Source organism: Atheta coriaria, unplaced genomic scaffold (assembly GCF_025399875.1).
Source record: "Atheta coriaria isolate IRGN ID8LTWV9N9 unplaced genomic scaffold, Caltech_Dcor_3.1 hic_scaffold_4_pilon, whole genome shotgun sequence".
Lineage (NCBI taxonomy): Eukaryota > Metazoa > Arthropoda > Insecta > Coleoptera > Staphylinidae > Dalotia > Dalotia coriaria.
The window spans coordinates 2,046,371-2,056,466 of NW_027045446.1; the positions used below are offsets into that span (position 1 = coordinate 2,046,371).

The 10,096-nt window shown below is 32.1% G+C and overlaps 1 protein-coding gene across 1 annotated transcript; it reads right to left on the bottom strand.

Annotated features, from left to right (window-relative positions):
- Positions 1–568: 568 nt before the first annotated feature.
- LOC135791070 (uncharacterized) lies at positions 569–8,856 on the bottom strand. The gene is made up of 8 exons (XM_065301380.1): positions 8,451–8,856; positions 6,960–7,224; positions 4,295–4,421; positions 2,068–2,236; positions 1,770–1,884; positions 1,111–1,712; positions 892–1,047; positions 569–821 (listed from the first exon to the last, which is right to left on the bottom strand). The coding sequence occupies exons 2-8, from the start codon at positions 7,136–7,138 to the stop codon at positions 736–738; spliced, it is 1,434 nt and encodes a 477-aa protein (XP_065157452.1). The 5' UTR covers positions 7,139–7,224; positions 8,451–8,856; the 3' UTR covers positions 569–735.
- Positions 8,857–10,096: the final 1,240 nt, after the last annotated feature.

Here is a 10,096-nt window from a genome sequence, read left to right on the forward strand (position 1 = left end):
TTTTCATTGGCTAGATGGAATCCATTCAAATATTGATGTTCACGATGTTCAAACGTGATTATTATATTAGCAAGTGCCGCGGCTTTATCGACAAACGTTTAATAATGCACTCCTTATCGTCACAACGTGCCACTTCCAATCAACTACAACGAAAAAAGAAAAATTTGCATCATTTGCAAAAACATTTAATTATCATCACAACCAATAATTACCTCACAAGTAGAACTTCATAAGGAGTATAATCATAACCTTAAATTACACATGTCACAAAATGGCTCCCAAATACGTAATCTTTCATTATTCATCCTCCGAAAATATGTTAACTGGAAATTTAGTACACAGGTCATGAACACGCATGAAACATTCATAAATTTTCTTGTTACAATCATCCCACCTCATTCTGGTAGCTTCGTTTTCCACGTAGGTGTAAAGTGTACTCACTACTCAGTAATAATTTGTTTTTATCACACTTTGCGGGTGCTAGTTAATCCAACGCCACTTAATATTCCGACACTATTCGTGCAAGTGTGATGAATATTCAAAGAGATATAAAATAAATTCAGGTCACAATTATTTATTAATTTATCAACAAATATCGGCTACAAATGAATGATTAAAATTGAGTTTTGTTCTCGATGCGTGTATTAATATACAGTGCATTGTTATCAGTCGATCTGGTCCAGCGTGGGATCTCATCATATAAATTCTCATCATTTTCCGGTGGATTATTGGTGATTACAGGCGCTGGGGGTGGTTCGGGGCGGTTGTGGCCTTGTAAGTACCGCGCGTCGACGGTAACTGATCATAGCACGCATCCAAAACTGTAATTATTGCAATTTGCAATTAAAACTTATAACGATGTAATGTATATTTTCCAATTTATCATTATACCTTCGGATTCGTTTGATTCGTCAATATAAGCCAAGGTTGGCGTGGTTTGTACCGAAGAAAATGATAATCTTGTATTGATAACAACGTTATTATCACCAATACGTTGATGATACAGCGCACAAGGCGCAGAATCAAAGAAAGGACTTTGTGGCGGTTCTGAAACCAATTCGGTTAAGTTATACTACTTGTGCTGCGTGTATGTATGGTTGCATAGGTTACCAGGTAATGGTGTATGAAAAATACTTTTTGTTTGCGTTTCTTGCGGTGATTTGTTGATTTCGCCGCCTTTTTGCTTTAATAATCGCACGGCGATGAGGAAACCGGACGCTGCTAGTGCAACGATGGCCAGAAAACTGATCGCAGCGAAATTGTACACTTGGTGATTGTCCTCCGCGCTGGCGATGACCTCGGCGTGTGCTTTCGCTTCTTTCGGCGAAATCTCCTCATCGGATTTCATCACGGTCCGATCCATACTCTTGATATTGACTTCGGCGGCGATCTGCGCCGTTGATACGTTATCAGTGTAATTTACAACATTTAATTTACCACTGGCTGTAGTGGTTTTAATTGTGGTTGTAATTAGCGCAATGCCAGCAGGTGATAATGAGCTTGGCGTTGTTAAGAGATACATATCAATCTTTTTGGCACCGTGCGCCTTTGTTGTAGTATTCGTGTCGAAAGTGTGGTACTTCTTAAGCACCGCCACCTTAACTTTATTCGTGCAGCGGCCATCTTGTGAGTCACAAATTTGATCAGTGTTACACTCACAGATACTCTCGCAATTCGCACCGTACAAACCCGGTTGGCATGGTTTCTCACATCTAAACAGAAATTATCACCTTGATTCTTAAAAAATTTATTAAAACATGAATTTTAACCTTAATCCAGTCCAGCCTGGAGGACAGCGACATCTACCCGTGTTTGAATCGCATACTCCTCGTTGGCACTCGCAATGATAACGACAATAACGTCCCCAGCGGTTTGAATCACAAGCTGTAATTAACATAAATTTAGAATTAGATTCGCAAAATGTAAAAACTTAATTACGAAATTTTATTTCGTTTTTTTTTTCTTTTGAGTTGTGAGTTCGGAATTGAATAGAAATTAAAATTAATGAAGTCGGAGTTGGAATGGGAGTGAAATTTGAAATAAATATTTAGTGCTTGTACTCTGTACCTGTCTCGCAATAGTCACCTCTGTAGCCGGGCTCGCAATAACACTTGTTCTCTTCGTTGCATTTGCCGTTCGCGCATCGCAATTTGCACGACGGCGCGCACTTTTCGCCTTCAATATCTGGTTCATAGCCGTCGCAGCAGACGCTCACCTGGCGGATTCGTTCTTCTTCCTAAAAAAATGTTAACTAACTATTTCACAAGTGTAAATAAAAATATCTAGAGCTATTCAATTAACCTGAATATGTTTTGCAACTTTTGAATTTTTTTCGATTTTTGATGAAATTAGTAAAAATTATAAAAAAAAACGTGAAATTATTATAGATAGTAAAAATATCTGTCTTTAGGATTAAAATTAATATTATTTTTATTATTAATTTATGAGTTATGATGATTTTTGTAAAAAAAAAATAATGTTTTCTGACTTTTTTCATATTTTTAGAAAAAATGAGCAATAAATTGTCAAAAACAAGGAATTATCTTTTAGTTAATGAGAATATCTATCTTTAGAACTGAAAATATATTTATTATTACTGTTACTTTATAAATTATAATTATTTTTGCAAAAAAATGAGTTTTATGGACTTTTTTTACGTTTTTTACAAAAAATTAGCAAAAACTGTCAAAAAACATGAAATATTCTTTTAAACAGCAAATATATTTATAATTAAATATAAAAATAATTTTAATATTATTATTAGTTCATAAATAATTATGTTTTTTGCAAAAAAAATAAATTTTGCGAATTTTTTTCACATTTTTTAGCAAAATTTGTAAAAAAAATTAGCAAAAATCGTTAAAAACCATGAAATTTTCTAATAAGTAATAAAAATATATTATGATTATTATTGTTACTTTATAAATTATAATTATTTTTGCATAAAAATGAGTTTTATGGACTTTTTCACGTTTTTTAGCAAAAAATTAGGAAAAATTGCCAAAAATCATTAAATTTCCTGGTAAATAGTAAAAATATGTATCAAAAGAAATACAAAGAACTTTATTATTATTATTAATTTGTAAATAATAATAGTTTTTGCAAAAAATAAAGTTTTATGATTTTTTTTTAAATTTTTTTTGCGAAAATTGCAGAAATAAGCAAAAATCGTCATAAAACATGAAATTTGCTAACTTGCTAAATTTGCTAGTTAATAATTATTAATATTTTTTGCAAAAAACTAATTTTCTTGTTTGTTTAACTAATAATAATCTCATAAACATGCAATTATGATCAATCTTGATAATTCTCCTATATTTCCATTAATACCAAGAATAAATCAATACAATTATGAAATAAACTATGAAATTCCATTTGCGAATGCAAAAAGGCGTACCCCAAGCCGCATTGTTGTCGCCTACTTGCAAGCGCACATTAATATATACCAACCGGATGCAATATCGCAATTAAACACAAGCGTGTTACACAACCGCGGCGAGTCTCCGCAATATTCACAACATTCTTTGTTATAAAATCGCATTGGTCGCTCCTTGATTGATTCTCGATCGAAAATAATCTCGACAACGGTGTTGATGATGCACGTGCTGTGTATGGTGTGTTGCGTGGTTGGGCGCGTGAGTAGCGCGCACGTGGTAATAAAACGCGGCAAAGAAACGTCAATACGGAATAGGAAATGACGCGTAATTTCGGCGCAGACTGCCGAATGCGCGGCATCAACGACTTCCTCGTGTTACACATCAGGTCGCAGGTAGCCGTAAAGTAATCTACTTGCTGGTTTTCCGTGTTTTCTTCACTCTGTGCGCTCCTTTCCCTTTGTGTCGAGCAGAGTATTCAATTAAACGCAGTCGTAAATGCTGATTTTCGTTTTATAAAATGATGAACTTTTTTTTAATATAGGCAACCAAATATACAAATTACATCATAGTAAATATTGCGATTAAATATTAGTTATGGGCAATTATAATGTTTCGTTATAATGTTTTCACATGAATTTAAGTGTGTGTTGGGTACTTAAGAGTGGTTTTTATTTTTTATTTTGGTCATGAGCGCTGTGTTATTCGCATGGCATCACTGTAATTGGAGCGGAACAGCATGGCGGTTGCCAAAGCCAATCGTGTGTGCATACCACTCACCGCACGAAACGAAAAACGACTTAACTTAAGTCAAGTTAAGTTAAGCTGACTTAACTTAAGTAGAATGTTTATAAAGACATTATACATGCTTATTTTAGTTTATTTTACTAAAATACTAGATTTTATTCGTAAATACTTACAATTATCCTTGATTCGTTGATAATACGATAAGAAAAAGTTGAACAACGTGGTGGAACTTGCATACACCATTGAAAACTACGAATTGTGATGTTTTTAGGGAAATATTCGGTTGTATTAACTGTATATCTGCAAAAATTTAAAAAAATTATTTTTTTTTTACAAAACTTGAAATATCTCCGAAAGTATTAATCGCACAAAATTTATAAAAATATGTAATTATGAGGAATTTAATTACGAATCTATTGGTTTTTGAAAATTTTTAAAAATCTTAATATTTTGAAAATTAAAAGCAAAAAATGTAAATTTTTCACTTCGCGTAACAGAAAGTGACATCATTTTAATATCAGCGACTTCCTCGTGTCAGTGTATATGTGTGCTTGAACTACCCACGATAAATTATCGTCCCCACAATCCGCAATGATAAATGTCTGGGTATTAGCGTTGAATTTACAAAAAATTGTAGTAATAAACGTTTTCTTTCCTTTTGCAACCAACCATTCGCGTGTGTGCGTGAATTCAATTGGCAATTGCCGTGTGTGTTATATTCTCATTACCAATGTGTGCACTTATGGCGTCGTGTCCGTTATTTATTGTGTTTCAATAGGCCGTCGTTGAAAAGAAATTAAACGGAGGGAAAAAATTGGGTCGCGCACGCTGTTACGTAATGTGTGTTGCATACGTATACGTACAATACAATTTTATTCTATTTTTGCGTTTCTAATGATTTTTATAGGTTAAAACCTAACCAAACTCGTAAAATCGGAGCGATTGCCTTTTTTGACCAAAGCGGCGTTGGAATTAGTCATAAACACGTTGCTTCATCGAGCACGCAGGTGAAAATTGATTGGAAAGTCACATTCCGATCGGATTTGAGATATTTATTTACGTTTTCGTTAATTTAATGCCGTTTAATCGGAAAATTTTGATATTTTGTAACAGAATACGAAGTAAAAGGTGATATGATATGTTTATGATGGAAATAATGCCGTAGTTGGTTTTATTTGATGGTATGTAAACAAAATAAGAGTAAAAACGTAAAAACTTCACGAGTAGAGAGCTCCACCTGGTCACCTGTACGAGTAGTTTATTTTGAGTGCGTAATTCCGATACGCCGGAGACGTGCTCCGCACACAGATCACTTTTACTTTTCCCGTGTGCGAGACAGTTGCTTCTTCCGGATACTACCTCGCCGACTGGCTTTTTGTGCTAGTAAATATGTGGTTTGTACATTGATGGCTAATAAATTTTGAGTTTATGTATTCGTGTGGTGTGTTTAATGGAATGCATATTATGCGTTTGTTTGGTTTTGCGTCTTTAAATTGCAATAACTACGAAAGTAATAAAGATAGATAATTGATTTTTGTTTCTATGTGTAGATAATTTTAAAATCTATGAAATTGAGTTTTTAAAGTTTAAAAAATTTTAATATTTAGTTGTTATTCAACAAAAACTGAATTAATATTATGCGTTTTTTTTTGTTTTGCGCCTTTAATTTGCAATAACTACGAAAGTAATAAAGATAATTAATTTATTTTTGTTTCTATGTGTAGATGATTATACAATCTATAAAATTGAATTTTTAAAGTTTAAAAAAATATTAATATTTAGTTGTTATTTTTAGATTTAATATTGATTTAATATTACGCGTTTATTGGTTTTTGCGTCTTAAATTTGCTATAACTATAAAACTAATAAAGATAAATTAATTATTTTTGTATCAATGTATAGATAGTTTTAAAAAATATAAAATTGAGTTTTTAAAGTTTAAAAAATATTAATATTTTGTTGTTATTCAACAAAAACTGAAATTATATTATGCGTTTTTTTATTTTTTTGTCTAAAATTTGCAATAACTACGAAAGTAATAAAGATAAATAATTGATTTTTGTTTCCGTGTGTAGATAATTTAAAAATCTATGAAATTGAGTTTTTAAACTTTAAAAAAATATTAATATTTAGTTGTTATTCAACAAAAACTGAATTAATATTACGCGTTTATTGTTTTTGCGTCTTATCTACGCAATAACTACGAAACTAATAAAGATAAATTAATTATTTTAGCTTCAATGTGTAGATAATGTTAAAAACTATAAAATTAACATTTTACAGATTTAAAAAATGTTAATATTTAATTGTTATTCAACAAAAACTTAAATAATTTTTTATCTGACAAAATCAACGATAACTTTGTTTTAAATAGTGATATCAAACTGGTTCTTGTCTTAAATGATAGATATTAATATTGTTTATGATATTACCACTTAAAAACTTTCATAATCTACTAATTTCTGCGCAATTTAAACAAAACCATAAAAATTGTCACCGGAAAGATTAGTCAACTGAGATTGCGTGTGTAAATCACGTTTAACGAACCAATAAACCAACTTTATTAATGTGTGATGTTTAACAGCGCATACCAGATCATTTGCCAATAAACAATTTAAAAGTTATATTTATAACGCGCTTATTCATGCGTAATACTTCCGTTTTCCATTCATTATGCAATTAATAACAAATCAAATCAAAAATAAAAATATCACCGACTCTAAGTAGGTTATTTTGTGTTGTTATGTTGTTAAGTGTATAATAGTTTGTTTGTCGACGAGTTGTGTATCGACAAGTGGATTTAATTGCTCTGCGATTAATTGGCACATGGAACCTGACCTTTCCTCGCGCTGGCAAACATGCTCGCCGGATAATCCAGCCGCATTCGCCGCCGTCGCGAGCAGGAAGCAAACGGCAGCGGCGGCAATCGCCGCCCGCTTGTTAATTATCGCCGGCGCGTTAATTACGCGTCCGATTTCAGGCGTGTCAAGCGCATTGTCCTGGAAGTCCATTCCCATGGGCTTGGATGAATCACATCCAGAGGGAGTTACGCTCAGACGCACTTTCACACCACGATAGGCAACTTCTGATGCATTACCAACGTCTAAAAGTAGATTTAAACAGAAAAATATTAAGAAAATCATTAATTAAACGTATTATTTATATCTAAAATCAATAAATATATAAATAAACTAAATTTTTCGGAAATTTCAACTTTAAATTACTTATTTTTAGTTGAATAATCAAAATCTAGATGGAGTTACACGCTGTGACACATTCTGACAACTATAGGCAACTTGTCATGCAGTACCAAAGCCTTAAAATATCTTTAAACACAAAAATATACAGAAAAACATTAATAAAACGTGTTTTTTATATCAAAAATCAATAAATATATAAATAAACTAAATTTTTACGAAATTTCAACTTTAATTCATAATTTTTAATTGAATAATCCACAACCAGGGGGAGTTACACTCCAAAACATATTCTGTCAACTATAGGCAACTTGTAATGCATTACCAAAGCCTAAAAATAGCTTTAAACACAAAAATATTAAGAAAAACATTAATAAAACGTGTTATTTATATCAAAAATAAATAAATATAGAAATAAACTAAATTTTTACGAAATTTCAACTTTAACTTACTAATTTTAGTTGAAAAATCAACAACCAGAGGGAGTTACACTCCGAAACACATTCTGTCAACTATAGGCAACTTGCAATGCATTATCAAAGCCTAAAAATAGCTTTAAACACAAAAATATAAAGGAAAACATGAATAAAACGTGCTATTTATATCCAAAATCAATAAATATATAAATAAACTAAATATTTACGAAATTTCAGCTTTAATTTACTAATTTTAGTTGAAAAATCAACAACCAGATGGAGTTACACTACAAAACGTATTCTGTCAACCATAGGCAACTTGTATTGCATTATTAAAGTATCAAAATAGCTTTAAAACACAAATTTATGAAATCAAACATTAATTAAACGTGTTGATTGTATTCGCAATCAATAGATCTAGATCTCAAACTGGAAATCAACTAAATTCACAACAAGTTTCAACATTCATGCGCCAAAACTTTTCTGCATCTCACACCAGGTTGAAATTTCATGCGCATGTCGACTAAAACTAAAGTTCGAAAACTACTTCATATCACTGAATACGAGTACGTCGACAACGCGCTCAATGCAATCATTCACGCTATTTAGTTGGTTAATCCGAATGATTACGTAATGAATTAAAATTTAAATCGCGTTCTGCACTTAATTAGCCGAAGCCATTTGAATATTTTAATTATATCTTGCACAATATATACCTTTCGACGTGTTTTTAGCTGGTGTAGAATCAAATGTCACTTCCACTTCCGATAAAACTTTACACACACTTCACATTCGGCGCAAACTCAAATAATAACTGTCCGGCAACTTCTCACATTGTTCATTCAACCGCCGACGCACTGTGGACGAGTAAACTCGACATTACTGAGTAAAATGTTTACAATTTCTTCACACTTGTGAACGCTGACGACGCAACATCAAACATCTGCTTAATTTCTTAATAAAATCTAATTACATTCGCAGTCGGCGTTGAGTTATATTAAAGTTTATTTCGTGTTTTGTATTTTGTGTGCTTTGGTGATGGAGAACTTGCATCCGTGGTCGCGATGCTTCTGTTTATCGAGTTCTGCACAAAGCATGAACGTGAATGTGAACAAGGGACGCTTGGTGACGAGATTTAAATGAATGGAATTGACCCAACAAGAGGATGTTATTGTTTCGATAGCTCTCTGAGCATCATCAGCTTTATTGCACTACATATGTTTAAGAGCTGTTGATATTAGAATTATATTTTATTATTGCAACATAAAAACAGCTTTAAAACACTTTAAATTTAATTTTTAGGTTATGTTAGGTTATACTAGGATATATTAGGTTATGCTACATTAAGATATAAAAAATTATTGATTTATCTCTTTTAGTTTTTGAGTTATCACGATTTTTATAAAATTTTTACTCAAAATTTACTTCAAAATACACGAAAACCTAACTTTTTATTTAAATAACTCGAGAATTAATTAACTTAAAATTATAAATTTATCTACACTTATTCTCCATGAAATTCTCTTTAAAATGACATATAAACCAATTCTCTACGACGTTTGTAACCACTCCAAATTAATAAACTTTCAAATTTATTAATATTAGTGAATTTAATCCATTAGTTGAACTTTTGTCACGCTCGACTCACCACACACACATTACCCATAAATAAACACAATAAATAAAACAAATGAAACATCATGGGATCCATTATTATATCGGCCACCGCGAAATTATTCGATTAAGTGTTACACAATCATTTAATACAGCTCGTTGTGGCTCCCAAGATGCGAAGAGAACGATAAGGCAATAATAAGACAATGAGGCTTTTGTTCGCTGCGATGTGAGACAAAACGTCGAAGTGTTTTTTCGAAAGAAAGCCTTTCATTCCATTCCATTGCTATCAAAATGGAGATTTTATCCACCAGCGCCATCTATGTGTGTAATAGTATTAATAACTGATTGATACATATTAATAGTATGAATCTAAATTTACCTAATTGAATAATCAATGAATAAAATGAACAAAAACTGGTTTTTCATTAAGTGCGCTTGTGAATGGTGAAAACACATCATTTTGCAATGCAGCGAACGAATCGAAGCGCAAAAAGGTTTTGAGCAGCGGTGTGGGTTATGTGAAACGGTTCGCAGCGAACGAAATGAACGAGGAAGCAACGCAGATTTAATAGCTCTTACCTGCTGATTTATGATATCTTGTAATAATTGCGTCGCATTGCATCGCACGCACGCAGGCGGCCATCTTCTCGTTCTCATGCGTTTGAAACTGAAACACACATCAACATCTACACAACTCAGGCGCCGATGTTGTAACATTTTTAATGACCCAATACGAAATTATTAC